General features: G+C 45.0%; 1 protein-coding gene across 1 annotated transcript in view; it reads right to left on the bottom strand.

The window, feature by feature from the left end:
* The window catches only part of HK1 (hexokinase 1), a 91268-nt gene that overhangs the window by 17538 nt on the left and 55476 nt on the right, over positions 1–18254 (bottom strand). The window contains exons 3-9 of the mRNA XM_044296285.1: positions 14990–15138; positions 7961–8080; positions 7394–7489; positions 5445–5544; positions 5180–5363; positions 4163–4318; positions 3474–3707 (exon numbers count right to left, since the gene is read on the bottom strand). Of these exons, the coding sequence (XP_044152220.1) occupies positions 3474–3707; positions 4163–4318; positions 5180–5363; positions 5445–5544; positions 7394–7489; positions 7961–8080; positions 14990–15138 (1039 nt within the window). The remainder of the gene's footprint in view (positions 1–3473; positions 3708–4162; positions 4319–5179; positions 5364–5444; positions 5545–7393; positions 7490–7960; positions 8081–14989; positions 15139–18254) is intronic.

Genomic DNA, 18254 nt, shown 5'->3' with positions numbered 1-18254 from the left:
CTCCGAGTCACAAGAGGCGGCTGTGCAACATTTCGTGATTGTAAATGCGATGGTGTGGATTTCTTTAGCGGACATACACACACACTCAGCTTTATATATTAATACTAGCTGTCCCGTCACAAAGGGTTAATTTGTCTAGCTGTGTGAATGGTACATTCACTTTTTGTCAGTCAGCTAATAAAAGTTATCTCTAAATTACTAAAAGGTAATAAACACTAATTTAAGACACATTCTTATCAGTAAGATAAGAACTGAGCCATAATGAGTGTTTATAAGGTCAGAGATAAGGAGCCTGTCAGCTCCCTGCCTGACAGAACGAAAACAGACAGCAGCTACTAGAGAAACTCAAGGCTGCACAAAGACAGTGGGTCAAGATTTTTAACAAAGACCAATTCAAAAAATAATTTTTAGCCCAAAATTAGTACTATGCAATAATAATAAAAAATGCCACTGTAACAACCAGCAATGGTGCATGTGGTCACCTCATTAAAAGTATCTATTCAAATAAATGTGTCTCCTGTCATTGCTCTGTTATGTCCTGCCATGCTTCTTGCTCTGCTAGATTACTTGTAAGTATTTGTCTGTAACACACACAAACACCGTTCTGGTACACACACAACACTACTATACTACTAACAGCTCAACTACACCCATACAGTTCTGCTACACCCATATAATACGCCTACACCCATACAGTTTTGTTACACACATACAGCTTGGCAACACACATACAGCTCTGCTACATACAAATAGCACTGTTACACACATACAGCTCTACTACATCTATAATGTGCAGGTACACACATACAGCTCTCCTACACACATACTGTTCCGCTACACATATATACAGATGCACACTTATCATCTTTAATAAAAACTCACATTTCCCTGCACTAGTGCTGGCTGTATAGTTTTTTGTTCTTTCTGGCTCCTCCCATTGATGACATCATCAATGGTCCTTAAGCTGTACTTTTTTCATGTCCTTTCAGTACAGCTGTAGGACCTTCCTCCCCGTGGTCTCTCCTGCTCCTCCACTGATCACACAGATCGGTGTGGGCACGGAGAGAGGTGTCTGCAGATGCACAGCTCTCACTAATTGGGCACAGCGCTGAATGTGCGCTCTGACCAATCATTAAGACAGCAGTCAGGGGGTCTGGCCATGCTGGATCTCCCCGATTGCTGTTTATATGACGCAGGCACTTTTTAGCAAGATTTTTCTTGCTAAAAAGTGCGTCTTATAAAGCGAAAAATCTGGTATAGGGTTGTTGAATTATTCTGGAGATGCTTTCGTGTAAATAAATGTATAACTCTTTATCGGCATGGATGAAACTAAACAGTTCAGCTTCTGTAAGGAGGTAAGTAACAGCATGGTCGATAAAATGAGGTTGATGGAACTTGTGAGGATGATATGTAACTGAGTAGATCACAACACAGCAGGTTACAGGTACAGATAAAACCTCCACACAACATTCTCTTTACTGAAGATCTATCACTTCCCTTCCATAGAACATTTGTCATTACTGGTCTAGGAGTCTGGAAGTTGTATCTACAGCAGTGACAGATAAATATTAATGGTACAGACTCGGTTTGGGTCACAGGGACCAGTGGGGTCCCACGGGGGTCAGTACGAGGCCCTCTTCCTGTTAATATTTATGAATGACCTTGTAGAGCGCTCACAGAGCAAAATGTCAATAACTGCAGATTATCCTCAGCTCTGTAAGTTAATCAACACAGCGGAGGATAATATAATATTACAGAGGGATTTGGGGAAGCTGGAGGCTTAAAAGGAGACAGTGGAAAATTAAAGGGGTTGTCCGGCCACGCAACAAGATTAATCAGCACCCGGAATGTGTGCCCTAAAAAAAAGAAAAAACACCATTCACATGTTCACACTGAAGCCATTCCAGGCCCATGTCTCCATATCTGACCGCTTCGGGAACCTCCCGGACTACAAGAGGCTCCGTAACGGCAAGGCACATTTTAAAACTTTGCACGTAGGCCGAGGAAAAATAATTCTACAATTATGTAGTGCATGTAAATAGTAAAACATTGAGATAAACAGAAAAAGACATGGGGACATTGGTGGACAGTAAACTTAAAGCTGCTCTGTCACCAGGATCAACCCTGCACAACCAGGCATATAGCCTGGTAGGGTTGGTGCAGCTGATTAAACGGATACCTTTTATTTTTTTTCTGCAGGAACCTGCATTTTTGAGAAATTTTAACTTTTATTAATATGCAAATGGTCTATTGGAACACCAGGGGACGGGCTTATGCGGTTTGAGCACTGCTCCAGTGACGCCCCTGGTGCTCCATACTGACGCCCCTTTCCTTCGAAACAAACCCCCCCACCCCCTAAATTGACAGCATTAGGCCAGAGGTGCATGCATGATGTTGCTACTGTACCTTGTGATATCATTGGTGGCAGTGCGCAATAGCAACATCATGCATTTGGTTCCTAATGCATGATGTTACTACTATTTTTTTATGCTCCCTGTTCTCACTGGTGGCAGTGGAGTCTCAGGGGAAAGAGACAGTGGCAGAGAGGGAGGTGAGAATACTCACCCTTCGATCCTACCCACAGCCAAGCTCCTCTGCTTCAGCTGAAGATGCATACTGCACACGCACCGTCACGTCACTGAACCCGGGAGTGGTGGCGCGGTCATCTTCAGCTGAAGCGGAGGAGGCCTACAATTTTGGGCATAAGAAGGACAGCCAAGGGAATGGGGTTACCAAGAAAAGAGGGTGTCCTCTACATCTACAACCTTCATCACAGATTGGCTTGTTTAATGTAAGATCAGCGATACTATGGGTCTCTCTACCACACATTGCCATGATGGTTGATGCATTGAACAAGTTCAGAGAAGCCTGGGAGCCTTTCGTGAAAAATCTAATATTACAAGCTATGGATACTAGATTTATACAGACCCATGGATTATATTCCCCCCTAATATTGTTCCATTGGCATCTGCCTCATAGGAGGTTTTTTGCTTTAATCTGGACAAACATGGTGGAATTAAAGGTTGGACTTGATGGACCTGTGTCTTCCTTCAGCCTTCACAACTATGTAACTAGGTAATGCTGAAAAAACATCAAAAGATAGAGTATGCTAAGAGGACTCTTCCTGAGACATGTACTCTATCTCAGCGTGTACTGTACATAAACAAATCCCAGGCCTTGCTGTCATCTTTAGTCTAAACGTCATTACAAACAAGTAGTCAAACTGACATACTACAAGCAAAGCAGAATTTATATAAAATAATGTACTGATAGGAAAAAATCCCAGCAGAATCTATTTATTGAGTATTTATTTCTTTGGGGGGGCACTCTGGTCTTTGCACTACTTCATGAAATGCTAAAAGGTTATCAGTGTGTCACGATACAAAGAATATCTCAGATGTCCACTTCCAAGATCAAGTGGAATCATGATGTGGGGAGGGAGATCATCACTTAATGACCATAAGGACACTTACTGTGGATGCATCTTGTACAAAGATCCATCAATGCCAACTGTGGTGCGCAGTCTGGGAACACCTTTGTTGTCCCGAAGACGAATAAGGATCCCACCCAGCGTGGAAGCAATCAGGTTAGCCGAGCGGAAGGAAACAATTGTGCAGACATGTTGGACAGCTATACAGTCTTCATGGGAGGGTTCCACCCCCAATCGAGTCAGTATGTCTTTGGCTTTGCTTAAACCTTCTTTGCTCCTGAAAAGCAAATAAAAAATTATTGAAACGATCAAAAAAATACACGACTCCTTGTGCTATAAGTAGACATTGCAAACGTGTAGGCTAAAATTGGGCACCTCAACTCTTTCCCATGTTCCTCTTTCTGGGGTTAACATTTTTAAGTTCTACGGGGTAGGGGATAACCCTTGTATGGAAGCTACAGTTCTTAGTAGTCTTAAGAAGGGCCGTCCATACAACCCGTGCTGGGTGTTACAAATTTACTTCACGTAACCATACTAAAATACCTATATGCCTCCTGAAAGAGAACTTGGAAGGTTCTTCAGCCAGAACTGTGTGGGTCAGCTGGAGTTATTGCCACCACTTGCGCCCTTCAGTAATATCCCAGTATAAGGTGCTCTTTGAATGGAATATGAAGATATATATTTCTTTGGCCCTTGGGATTTTCTTACACATCTTTGTAAGAGGTAACTTACTTTTCTATGGCCGATAAATGTTTAGTTTCAAATTTTCCTCTAGTTAACAGCTCTGGAGTGATTCTTCCTTCAAACAGTAGTCCTTCTTTGGCCATTTTGACCAAGATGAGTCTGACAAGTTCTCCCATGTACATGCCACTCACCATCTTTTCAAACCTGCAGTAAAAAAATCATACACAAAATGTGATTACTAGAGACAGGCCAATATGGTGTACTGTTCTCGGAACTGCCTGCTCCCGGTGACCGCACGTGTTTCAGAGCGGCTCGCGGCGCAGGCACAGGTAAGGCCTCACCTCTGCATCGCCGGACTTGGGAGTGAAGATGGCAGATCACATGTGTTCGTCATCGAACACTGCGAACTGGCCATCACTGGTCTCTACCATGGTCAACATCATCTGCATTTTTATCTGTGACGAGACTGTGACGAGGGGACATCCTCTGCGTCTGGAGGAAAGAAGGTTTGTACACAAACATAGAAGAGGATTCTTTACGGTAAGAGCAGTGAGACTATGGAACTCTCTGCCTGAGGAGGTGGTGATGGTGAGTTCACTAAAAGAGTTCAAGAGGGGCCTGGATGTATTTCTGGAGTGTAATAATATTACAGGCTATAGCTACTAGAGAGGGGTCGTTGATCCGGGGAGTTATTCTGATTGCCTGATTGGAGTCGGGAAGGAATTTTTATTCCCCTAAAGTGGGGAAAATTGGCTTCTACCTCACAGTTTTTTTTTTGCCTTCCTCTGGATTAACTTGCAGGATGACAGGCCGAACTGGATGGACAAATGTCTTTTTTTGGCCTTATGTACTATGTTGCTAATATCACAATCCCAGAAAACCCCTTTAAGAATCTTTGGAGCTGGGCATTTAGATTGATTATTCACATAGAAAAATGTTCTGAGTTCGTACAATACCATCAATATAAACATGCAGCAAATTAAACATGTAACGTCTACATTCGCAAATGTAAAAGTGAATTCTGGGTGGTAGAGAGAAGGACTCTGGATATGTAAAGTTACTTACAGCTGTTTTCCCGGATTCATGGAACCTCTGTCAATCTCTCTATCAAATTCAGTCCTAATGTCCTCCAGAGATCCATCATCCCCGAAAGCTCCCCATTCAGTGTTTATGCACATTCGTCCCTCATCTCCTTCTACTAAATCAATGTGTCTCAACTCCTCCATGTAACAGGCGTTAGTTCCAGTACCTTAGAAGACAGATCACAGTAAGCCAGGCTCCATATTATCCATGGTGAGAACCCTATATACAAATGGTTGCATCATGTTACCAATGATTATGCCAACTTCACAGCGCTGATCATCAAACCCACAAGTCATCATAGTCCCAACGGTATCATTTACAACCGCCATGATGTCTGCGTCATAGTCCTGTGGAATAAGAGCGAAACAATCAGTGTATTACTCATAAATCTTAATAAATACATATATAAAATCACCAGGGAACTGCAAAATTATGGAATAGTGAATAAGCCATACATAATGAATGCATCGCCGATTTCTATCCTGAATGATTGCGTCATCAGAAAATGACCTATTGTTTGAATCAGGGTTTTTATGTTTACATATTTCAAGATTTTTTTGTAATGTTATTTAAAATTTTCCAAGTCACAATCTATATGTAAAAACATCCTACAATCCTGCATTTTTCACATTGACCACTAAGCCTAATAATTTTCAGTAGTCATCTCATTATCATCACAGACAGGATTACAATGAAATAAATACTATCTTTATATAGATAAACCAGAATCGGTTATTTACAATAGGTGACAGACACAGCTTTTCTGTCATCTGTTCCTGTTCTGCACAGATCACTTTTCAGTAGTCATCTCATTGTCATCCCAAACAGGATTACAATAAAATATATCGCCTGTATATAGATAAATCAGGATCCACTAATGAAAAAAAGTAATAGACTCAGCTTGTCTATCACTTGTTCCTATTCTGCAGAGATTACTTTTCAGTAGTCATCTCATTATCATCACAAGCAGGATTAAAATGAAATATATCACCTGCAAATAGATAAACCAGAATCCACTATTTACAATAGGCGATAAACACAGCTTGTCTGTCACCTGCTCCTGTTCTACAGAGGTCGCTTTTCAGTAGTCATCTCATTATCATCACAAGCAAGAATATAATTAAATATATCACGTGTATAGATAAACCAGGATCCAGTATGTATAATAGCTGATAGACACAGCTTTTCTGTCATCTGTTCCTGTTCTGCACAGATCACTTTTCAGTAGTCATCTCATTGTCATCACAAGCAGGATTACAATTCAATATATCACCTGTATATAAAAAATAAACCAGGATCGACTATTTACAATAGGGGATAGACATAGATTGTCTTTCAACAGCCCCTGGTCTGCAGAAATCACTTTCAGTAGTCATCTCATTTTCATCACAGCCAGGATTACAATGAAATACATACCACCTGTATATTGATAAACCAGGATTGACTATTTACAGTAGGTGATAAACACAGTTTGCCTATCAATAGTCCTTGGACTGCACAGATCATTTGTCAGTAGTCATCTCATTATCACCACGGGCAGAATTTCAATGAAATATACAGTATCACCTGTATATAGATAAACCAGGGACCACTGTTTACAAGAGGTGATAGACACAGCTTATCCACCTCCTCCCTGAAGAATGACCTCTGCACAGGTCACAGAGCATGTCTAAGCAAAAAAAATAATCTATAATCAGAATAGAAAATCTAATAAAAAAAAATACAATTCTTTCACTATCTGGTTCTTAGTTAACAATATAGGTGATGCGTTCCCTTTTAATTGGTTTCTGGCTTTAATGAGCACAATCTGCACTAGATGAGTCAAGTAAATGTACAGAATGTTAGTCATCTGTGACCATCTGTACCTCCAAAATAGAAGAACTCCAGAAAACACGGCACAGCTCACACAGAGACGGAGGGCAACAGAGACTCCACCACAAATATATTTGTCACAATAGATAGAAATTTAGTGGGAGACGTATCAAACTAGTGTAAAGTAGAACTGGCCTATTTGCCCATAGCAACCAATCAGATTCCACCTTTCATTTTCCAAAGAAGCTGTCAAAAATGAAAGGAGGAATCTGATTGGTTGCTATGGGCAACTAGGCCTGTTCTACTTTACACCAGTCTTGATAAATGTCCCCCTTAGTTTCTGTACAGAACATTTACAACTCCAGCTCAGAAACAAAGACTCACCCCTCGTTTCTTGATGGCCTTGTTCAGTAGCTTGACCACATCCATTCCCTCCACTCCACTAGCCTTGAATCGCTTGGTCCACGTGAGCAAAATACCCTATGGAAACAATACTGAAATGAGGGACATGTTCTAGATATAACCTTCTAAAGTAGATTTCCAGGAGCTCCATCCCTGTACAGCCTGTGCGCGAGACGCTTCTGCTGGTCTGGGCCGTTAGAGCAGAAGCACGGCTCTCATGTGAGAGACAAGCCCCACTCTCCACTGCACGGAGTCCCCTGCAGAATTTAGACTAGGCCAACATACAAAGGCGGACGCCTAGCCTAAGACCGCTGTAAAAAGGCGTACTGGTAATCACTAAGGGGGTTAATTCTGATGACCAATCCTCAGGTCACTTGTATCTGATTGGTGGGGTCCTCCATCTGGTGATTAGCTGTTTGACTGGCCTAGGACAATAGAAGGAAAGCCCTGCCAGATATCTACTTGAGGTCCAGGAACTTCAAGCCAAGTGTCTCCCATACATGATAATCAGCTCAGAGATACTCATTTGTCATACTTGGGTTACGTTACCTCATCTAATTTTGACTGGCTGCATGGGAAGGAAAAGGTGAATCCCACCGGCAGCTTCTTGTCTTTGATCTGCTTCTTCTCCATGAAATCTCCAAGGCATTCAGCAACATGGTCAAAGAGCTAATGGGATAAAGAAGAACACTATATCACAATACTGCAGGAAATGAAAATACCGTATAAAACATGAGTATTGGACCAATACTGCCTATAATAATCTCCCTGGCCACTCAATTGTATGTGGGCATGTCTACGGCCCCCATGGTCACCATACTTCAAAAATACGATACCCTCATTTATAATCAGTGCCAGACCCTGAGTAATACACTCCCATCCTCATTTAGGGTACGGCTACAGAGTAATTCTGGGGCCGACACATGTCGCACGTCAAAGTATCGCAGTGTAGCCGTACCCTTAATTTTGTGAAGAGATACAGACATCAGTTCAGAACAGGGGTTTTGTGTTTTTGGTGCAATTTTTTGCTGCCTTTTATGCCACATTTTATAGGCTAAAAACTCCAGTTCCAGATGTTGCATTGAAGTCTATTGGAATCTGTCAGCAGATTTGTACCTATGACACTGGCTGACCTGTTACATGTGCACTTGGCAGCTGAAGGCATCTGTGCTGGTCCCATGTTCATATGTGCCCGCATTGCTGAGAAAAAGGATGTTTTAATATATGCAAACGAGCCTCTGGGAGCAACAGGGGCGTTGCTATTACACCTAGAGGCTCAGCTCTCTCCGCAACTGCCACGCCCTCTCCACTTCGATTTACAGGGCCAGGCAGGCGTGATCACATTTAAGGTACATTCACACAACCGTATTTATGGCAAAATGCGGAACGGATGCAGACCTATTCATCTCAATGGAACCACAAAAGATGAGGATGTCCACATCCGTACTTCCGTTCCGCGGCCCCGCAGAAAAAATAAAGCATGTCCTATTCTTTTCCGCAACTGCGGACAAAAATAGGCATTTCTACCATAGGCCTGGCCGTATCTGTTCCGCAAAATGCATAACGCACACGGCCGGCATCTGTGTTTTGCGAATCCGCAATTTGCGGCCCACAAAACACAGACGGTCATTTGAATGTGTCATTACACTGCCTGGCCCTGTCAATCGAAGTGGAGAGGGCACGACAGTTAAAGAGGTTATGCCCGGACCTGTGGAAAGCATGGCATTTTCTTTTCCCAATGTTTTTTCTTCATATAGCTCTAGAGAGGAAGTGAAATGGAGGGCACAAATCCTCTGGATAGATCATCAGCATCTGATTGGCGGGGGTCAGACACCCGGGACCCCTGCCGATCAGCTGTTTGAGAAGGCAGCGGTGCTGGCAGTAGCACCGCGGCCTTCTCGCTGTTTACCGCAAACCCAGTGACGTCACGACTAGTATCAATGGCCTGGGAGGGGCTAAGCTCCATTCAAATGAACAGAGCTTAGCCCCGCCCAGGCCATTGATACTAGTCGTGACGTCACTGGGCCAGGGGTAAACAGCGAGAAGGCCGTGGCGCTACTGCCAGGGCCGCTGCCTTCTTAAACAGCTGATCGGCAGGGGTCCCTGGTGTCGGACCCCCGCCGATCAGATGCTGATGATCTATCCAGACGATAGATCATCAGTTTAAAAAAACTGCAGAACCCCTTTAAGAGAGAACAGAGCCTCTAGGTGTAACAGCAACGCCCCCATTGCTCCTAGAGACTCATTTGAATACATGAAAACGTCCGTTTTCTCAGCAGTGCGGGCACATATGAACACGGGACCAACACAGGCGCCTTCAGCTGCCGAGCGCACATGTAACATGTCAGACGGTGTCATAGGTACAAATCTGCTGACAGGTGCCCTTTTAATGAAGTGCAAATAGACTTTTTTCTGGTGCAATTTTTTCACCCTTTAGGCATTTTTTTTTCAAATCGCAGCTGCATTTTTCTACCATAAACCTCAAAATTAAAACTCAATTTGCAATAAGTGCTGGAGTTTTTGTATGGCATTTTCTTTTCCCAATTTTTTCTCTCCTTACAGCTCTAGAGAGGAAGTGAAATGGAGGGCACACATTTTCCTCAAAAAAAAAATGTCAGGTTCTAAACATACTATATGGGCAAAAAAAACCTCACTATTACCCCAAAAACTATTTTTCTCCTTATACAAACCATATGCATCATGGGAAATTTCTTTCCATGGATGGCCCTTTCCTAATGACAATAATGGGAGCAGAAACCTATTGAAGTGCCCCATGGACTGAGCCGAATTTCCCACGTATGGCCATCGTAATGCTCAGCTTAAGTAATCGTCCGGGAAGTGCGGCAGATGCGAGCTACAAAAGGGCGGAGAAAGACTGACCATAGTAATGAATGAGCAGAAAGGTCTGCTGGTGACTGAGGTATTGTCTCTTAGATGTCCCTCAGCACCCCCGTCACCCTTGTATTGACCACCACCAGCCTGGTCAGACGTAATTACCCAATGTTCTATAGATTTGGTCTCTACAGACACCAAGTGCCCACAACATCTGTCACAAGATGTCACCGCGATCACAGAAACAGTAAACGGAGAAGGATTTGTGAGGTCTCATAGAAAGAAGAAAAAACTAGAAAGAATATCTGTAAAATACATCACAGTGAATCAAAGAACATAGTAAAGATGGGCATTGGTTTGATGTTCCTCGGGCCTCATGCACACAACCGGAAGAGCTTTTCTATCTGCAAACTACCAAACTACGCAAATACCGGCCATGTGCACCCCGCACGGAAAGAACACAAATACCGGCCATGTGCACCCCGCACGGAAAGAACACAAATACCGGCCATGTGCACCCCGCACGGAAAGAACACAAATACCGGCCATGCGCACCCCGCACGGAAAGAACACAAATACCGGCCATGTGCACCCCGCACGGAAAGAACACAAATACCGGCCATGTGCACCCCGCACGGAAAGAACACAAATACCGGCCATGCGCACCCCGCACGGAAAGAACACAAATACCGGCCATGCGCACCCCGCACGGAAAGAACACAAATACCGGCCATGCGCACCCCGCACGGAAAGAACACAAATACCGGCCATGCGCACCCCGCACGGAAAGAACACAAATACCGGCCATGCGCACCCCGCATGGAAAGAACACAAATACCGGCCATGTGCACCCCGCACGGAAAGAACACAAATACCGGCCATGTGCACCCCGCACGGAAAGAACACAAATACCGGCCATGTGCACCCCGCACAGAAAGAACACAAATACCGGCCATGTGCACCCCGCACGGAAAGAACACAAATACCGGCCATGTGCACCCCGCACGGAAAGAACACAAATACCGGCCATGTGCACCCCGCACGGAAAGAACACAAATACCGGCCATGTGCACCCCGCACGGAAAGAACACAAATACCGGCCATGTGCACCCCGCACAGAAAGAACACAAATACCGGCCATGTGCACCCCGCACAGAAAGAACACAAATACCGGCCATGTGCACCCCGCACAGAAAGAACACAAATACCGGCCATGTGCACCCCGCACGGAAAGAACACAAATACCGGCCATGTGCACCCCGCACGGAAAGAACACAAATACCGGCCATGTGCACCCCGCACAGAAAGAACACAAATACCGGCCATGTGCACCCCGCACGGAAAGAACACAAATACCGGCCATGTGCACCCCGCACGGAAAGAACACAAATACCGGCCATGTGCACCCCGCACAGAAAGAACACAAATACCGGCCATGTGCACCCCGCACAGAAAGAACACAAATACCGGCCATGTGCACCCCGCACGGAAAGAACACAAATACCGGCCATGTGCACCCCGCACGGAAAGAACACAAATACCGGCCATGTGCACCCCGCACAGAAAGAACACAAATACCGGCCATGTGCACCCCGCACGGAAAGAACACAAATACCGGCCATGTGCACCCCGCACGGAAAGAACACAAATACCGGCCATGCGCACCCCGCACGGAAAGAACACAAATACCGGCCATGCGCACCCCGCACGGAAAGAACACAAATACCGGCCATGTGCACCCCGCACGGAAAGAACACAAATACCGGCCATGTGCACCCCGCACGGAAAGAACACAAATACCGGCCATGTGCACCCCGCAGAACCTCTCTATTGCCCACTGACTGACTGCAGCCTTTCATCTGGAGACTACTTATATACTACTTGCTAAGGCCTCGTCCAAATTTCCGTGTCAGTGTCAGGTCCATGAAAAAAAAAAGCGTACGTGTTTCATCCGTGAAGGATCTGTAGTTGGTCTGTGTGTCCCTTTTTACTATCCGTGTGTCCATCCGTAATTCACTGACGTTGCTCAGCTGAAAATTAATTTCCAGAGAATCTCCTATCAGTCTTCAGTGAAAAACGGACGCACCACAGATGCCATGAGTCGTGTGTCTATGATTTTCACGGACCCATAGACTTCTATGGGCGTGCTTGGTCCGCATCACGGATCAAAGTAATGCATGTGATTTTTTGGGGTCAGTAAAAAAATACTGAAATGCGAACAGACACATTTAAATCAATGGATACGTGTGCTGTCCGCAGAAAATGCGGACAGCACACGTCAGTGAAAAATGGAAATGTGGACGAGGTCTAAAAGGTAGAAGGTGTAACAGTTATTAACGGCTTAGTATCTAAAAGTGAACCAGTCGGCACAATATCGGCCTCCAAACTGCCTGGAGAACCCTAATAGTCGGCTTATGTGGTCTCTGCTGTCTGCCGAGTGCACCGAAACTCATCTTTATTCACCCTCCCCACTGTATGTTCATCAGCAATTAAAGCCAAGGAGGCTGGCACCATCGAGCTGTGCCCCAAATCCTGCCCCATATCCTTTGATTGATGTTTCCTAGCCCAGAAGACATCATCCCCTGGCCTCCCCTTGCCTGTGCTCCCCCGCTGATTAGCATAGAGCGGTGAATAAAGATGGTTCTGACTGCACTGGGAAGACACCGGTAGGACATAAGAACTCCATCAGCTGACATGTGCACAGTGCTTATGTGTACGTTAGCCTATACGTGAAGATAGAAAAACGTGGCATACTGTGCCTTCCCATCCTGCAGAGTACAGGTTTTTTTGTTTTTTTTTACAAAGGCACAGATATGGCATCTGTCAGAGGCATCCGATAACATATCCGTTTTTTGTGTATGTTAAACGTCTGACAAAAACCCAGCCTTACGTCCCGATCCAGCAATTCCATTATTTCTGTTGTTCTGCTCATCTAACGGCAGAACAACAGACATAAATAGAGGCAGTGTGAACGGGGCCGACGAGGGGGGAACCATTACTGGTCTAAATAACAGCAGGGAATTATAGCCAAGTGATAAAGCCCAGTCCAATATGGCGGATCTTCCCTGTACCTTATCACTTCACTAAAATGCCTGCATTCACTACACACTGCACCACACACATCACACACTGCACCACACACATCACACGCTGCACCACACACATCACACACTGCACCACACACATCACACACTGCACCACACACATCACACACTGCACCACATACATCACACACTGCACCACACACATCACACGCTGCACCACACACATCACACACTGCACCACACACATCACACGCTGCACCACACACATCACACACTGCACCACATACATCACACACTGCACCACAGACATCACAAACTGCACCACACACATCACGCGCTGCACCACATACATCACGCACTGCACCACATACATCACGCACTGCACCACACACATCACACACTGCACCACACACATCACACGCTGCACCACACACATCACACACTGCACCACACACATCACACGCTGCACCACACACATCACACACTGCACCACACACATCACACACTGCACCACACACATCACACGCTGCACCACACACATCACACACTGCACCACACACATCACACGCTGCACCACACACATCACACACTGCACCACACACATCACACACTGCACCACACACATCACACACTGCACCACACACATCACACGCTGCACCACACACATCACACACTGCACCACATACATCACACACTGCACCACACACATCACACGCTGCACCACACACATCACACACTGCACCACACACATCACACGCTGCACCACACACATCACACACTGCACCACATACATCACACACTGCACCACACACATCACACGCTGCACCACACACATCACACACTGCACCACATACATCACACACTGCACCACAGACATCACACGCTGCACCACACACATCACACACTGCACCACACACATCACACACTGCACCACACACATCACACACTGCACCACATACATCACACACTGCACCACACACATCACACACTGCACCACACACATCACACACTGCACCACATACATCACACGCTGCACCACACACATCACACACTGCACCACATACATCACACAATGCACCACATACATCACACACTGCACCACCGTCATGTTTGCCAGGGTCCTCGGTCACAGCGCACCGCTCCCCTTACTACAGAAACTCTCGGGAGTTAGACCCATCTCTTTGCACATCCCGCCAGCTGCAGGACCCGTATCTCTCCGGCATCCTGCCCAAACCAACCAATAACCAGGCTCCTTGCTGTAAAGGAACTTTGTTAACGGTTATTTCAGGAACACGCAGTGTCGCTGCCCGTGCCGTTCAGAGCGTTTACTGCTCTGATGAATGTGAGGGAAAAGGCTGAGACGTATTGGTACACCTTAGACTGCTTTCAAGGAGTAAAATGGCCTGAACAAGCGTCTATGGCGTCTATACACTGCAGCGGGGGGCCACTTCTGGAGATAGAAGCAGGATCCAGGTGGATATGCTATAATGGTGGTCCTGTGGATGAGATGGGAATACCCCTTTAAGGAGGGAGAGGCTTGGCAATTGATGACTGAATGCAGAACCAGGGGCAGCTTTTGTGCTCCACATGAAGCACTGAACAATCTCCCACAGCTCTGGATTCTTCTTGCATATTTCCAAAAAGACGATACCTCGAAGACTTTTGAGGAAGAAGCCCCCCGTCCCATGTAGAAAACTCTTACCCGCGTTCCAGTGCCATGAATGATGTCCTCAGGTGTGTCGTATATCTCACTTTCCATCTGGACCGTCTGCTTCTTTTCATGGGAGACCTTCACCCGCAGAATGCGGAAATATGATCCACCAAGATCCAGGGCGATGAAGTCTCCCTTCTCTGTTTGGGGAGACAGGAATTGTGCATATCTTTAGCTGACTACTGGACATGTAGCACAGAGCCAACACTATGTCACAGATGTCCCTCTGTCACCCTTGAGTGACTCCAGAGCTGCACTTCAGCTAAACACTGGATAATTCGAATGTACATAACCTGGTAAGTGCGCAGCTAATGTGGTGAAAGCGATCTGACATCAATGTAATGAGGCAAGGCAAACAGGAGACATCCCGATAGATCGGCACCGAGCACAAGACATCAGTTATAAGTAGAAGTAACCCTTTCAGGATCATTCATATTTTTTTATAATGCAACAATAAATACTTTTCTCATTTCAAAGTTCAACAAAATGTTTTTTTTTTGCAGTACATATTAAGATTTCTAATAGCATCAATACAGATCCACTAACTTTTTGATTTGCTGACATTATTTAATGAAAAAGAGGGGAAAAAAGACAGAAATTCAACTTTCCTTGGATCTTTCTTTCCCCTCATCTAGTTGGTATATCCAATCAAATGGACCACAGAAAATACCTAAACAGTCACCCGTTACTTGTTGACCGCTGCAGCAATTACAGCCCTATTAAAGTGTTTTTTCCATAAAATACATTTTTAAAATAAATAAAATACAAATACGGCTAGTTTCACTAGCGGTAAATTCTTCCGGCAGAGGAACAGCCTGCCAAAGACATTGTATCTGGAAGAGGTTGGAGCATTGCCAGGCCCCATTGACTATAATGGGACTCGGCAGGGATATGGCCTGCTTCCGGCATTAGTGCCAGGATTCGGCCCGGACAAATAGCTCTGCAAGCAGCAAATTTTTGTCTGGCCGAATCCCAACGCGAATGCTGGAAACAGGCCGGATCTCCGCCAAGTCCCATTATAGCCAATGGGCTCTAGCAGGGTCAGGTAGTATCTGGCTATGGCTCTGTGAAACTATCCTAAACTTAACTCACTGATCCCCACCACTGACGGTCCACCTGCTCCAGTCCCCAATGCTCTTCACTGACGTCCAGGTTCCGGCTCCACACTGAAAATGGCAGGAAAGGCCCAATCAGCCTGAGGTACAGTACAGACCAAAAGTTTGGACACACCTTCTCATTCAAAGAGTTTTCTTTATTTTCATGACTATGAAAATTGTAGATTCACACTGAAGGCATCAAAACTATGAATTAACACATGTGGAATTATATACATAACAAAAAAGTGTGAAACAACTGAAAATATGTCATATTCTAGGTTCTTCAAAGTAGCCACCTTTTGCTTTGATTACTGCTTTGCACACTCTTGGCATTCTCTTGAGGTAGTCACCTGAAATGGTCTTCCAACAGTCTTGAAGGAGTTCCCAGAGATGCCTAGCACTTGTTGGCCCTTTTGCCTTCACTCTGCGGTCCAGCTCACCCCAAACCATCTCGATTGGGTTCAGGTCCGGGGACTGTGGAGGCCAGGTCATCTGGCGCAGCATCCCATCACTCTCCTTCATGGTCAAATAGCCCTTACATAGCCTGGAGGTGTGTTTGGGGTCATTGTCCTGTTGAAAAATAAATTATGGTCCAACTAAACGCAAACCGGATGGAATAGCATGACGCTTCAAGATGCTGTGGTAGCCATGCTGGTTCAGTATGCCTTCAATTTTGAATAAATCCCCAACAGTGTCACCAGCAAAGCACCCCCACACCATCACACCTCCTCCTCCATGCTTCACGGTGGGAACCAGGCATGTAGAGTCCATCCGTTCACCTTTTCTGCATCGCACAAAGACACGGTGGTTGGAACCAAAGATCTCAAATTTGGACTCATCAGACCAAAGCACAGATTTCCACTGGTCTAATGTCCATTCCTTGTGTTCTTTAGCCCAAACAAGTCTCTTCTGCTTGTTGCCTGTCCTTAGCAGTGGTTTCCTAGCAGATATTCTACCATGAAGGCCTGATTCACACAGTCTCCTCTTAACAGTTGTTCTAGAGATGTGTCTGCTGCTAGAACTCTGTGTGGCATTGACCTGGTCTCTAATCTGAGCTGCTGTTAACCTGCGATTTCTGAGGCTGGTGACTCGGATGAACTTATCCTCCGCAGCAGAGGTGACTCTTTGTCTTCCTTTTCTGGGGCGGTCCGCATGTGAGCCAGTTTCTTTGTAGCGCTTGATGGTTTTTGTGACTGCACTTGGGGACACTTTCAAAGTTTTCCCAATTTTTCAGACTGACTGACCTTCATTTCTTAAAGTAATGATGGCCACTTGTTTTTCTTTACTTAGCTGCTTTTTTCTTGCCATAATACAAATTCTAACAGTCTATTCAGTAGGACTATCAGCTGTGTATCCACCTGACTTCTCCACAATGCAACTGATGGTCCCAACCCCATTTATAAGGCAAGAAATCCCACTTATTAAACCTGACAGGGCACACCTGTGAAGTGAAAACCATTTCAGGTGACTACCTCTTGAAGCTCATCAAGAGAATGCCAAGAGTGTGCAAAGCAGTAATCAAAGCAAAAGGTGGCTACTTTGAAGAACATGGACTATGACATATTTTCAGTTGTTTCATAGTCATGAAAATAAAGAAAACTCTTTGAATGAGAAGGTGTGTCCAAACTTTTGGTCTGTACTGTATGTCACCTCTACTGCCAGTGATTGGTTGAGTGGGCCTTTCTTGGCATTTCTGGTGTATGGAGCAGGAACCAGGACGTGAAGAGCAGCGGGGATCGGACCAGTCTGCCGGGCGCCGGGTGTCAGACCTTATCAATCTAATACTGATAACCTATCATGAGGATAGCTCATAAATATCTACGTGTCAGAAAACCCCTTTAAGGTTCTGAGCCTGTGCCCCTGACTTGGCATCTATGTAGTGTCTGTACATGTACCTGGCCCCAATCATTTTTTGGTTAGGTGTAAGAGCAGAGAGGGGTAGGGCGGCTGGTGGAGGACAAGGATTTAATTTTGTAGGAAACGACTATTCTGTGTAAATTATAATTTTATTGATTTTTTTCCTTAAAATATGTAAATTCACATTTTTACACATAAACAAAAGTATAATCATATGTTAATCAGCATGAAAATTCAATATTGGAATTACGTCATTCCATTCTTGAAACAAATATAAAGAAATAAGAGCAACAAGTATACAC

The sequence above is a fragment of the Bufo gargarizans genome, chromosome 6 (genome assembly GCF_014858855.1).
Source record: "Bufo gargarizans isolate SCDJY-AF-19 chromosome 6, ASM1485885v1, whole genome shotgun sequence".
NCBI lineage: Eukaryota > Metazoa > Chordata > Amphibia > Anura > Bufonidae > Bufo > Bufo gargarizans.
Note: the sequence above shows the minus strand (reverse complement) of the source record. Positions and strands in the feature narration are given on the sequence as shown.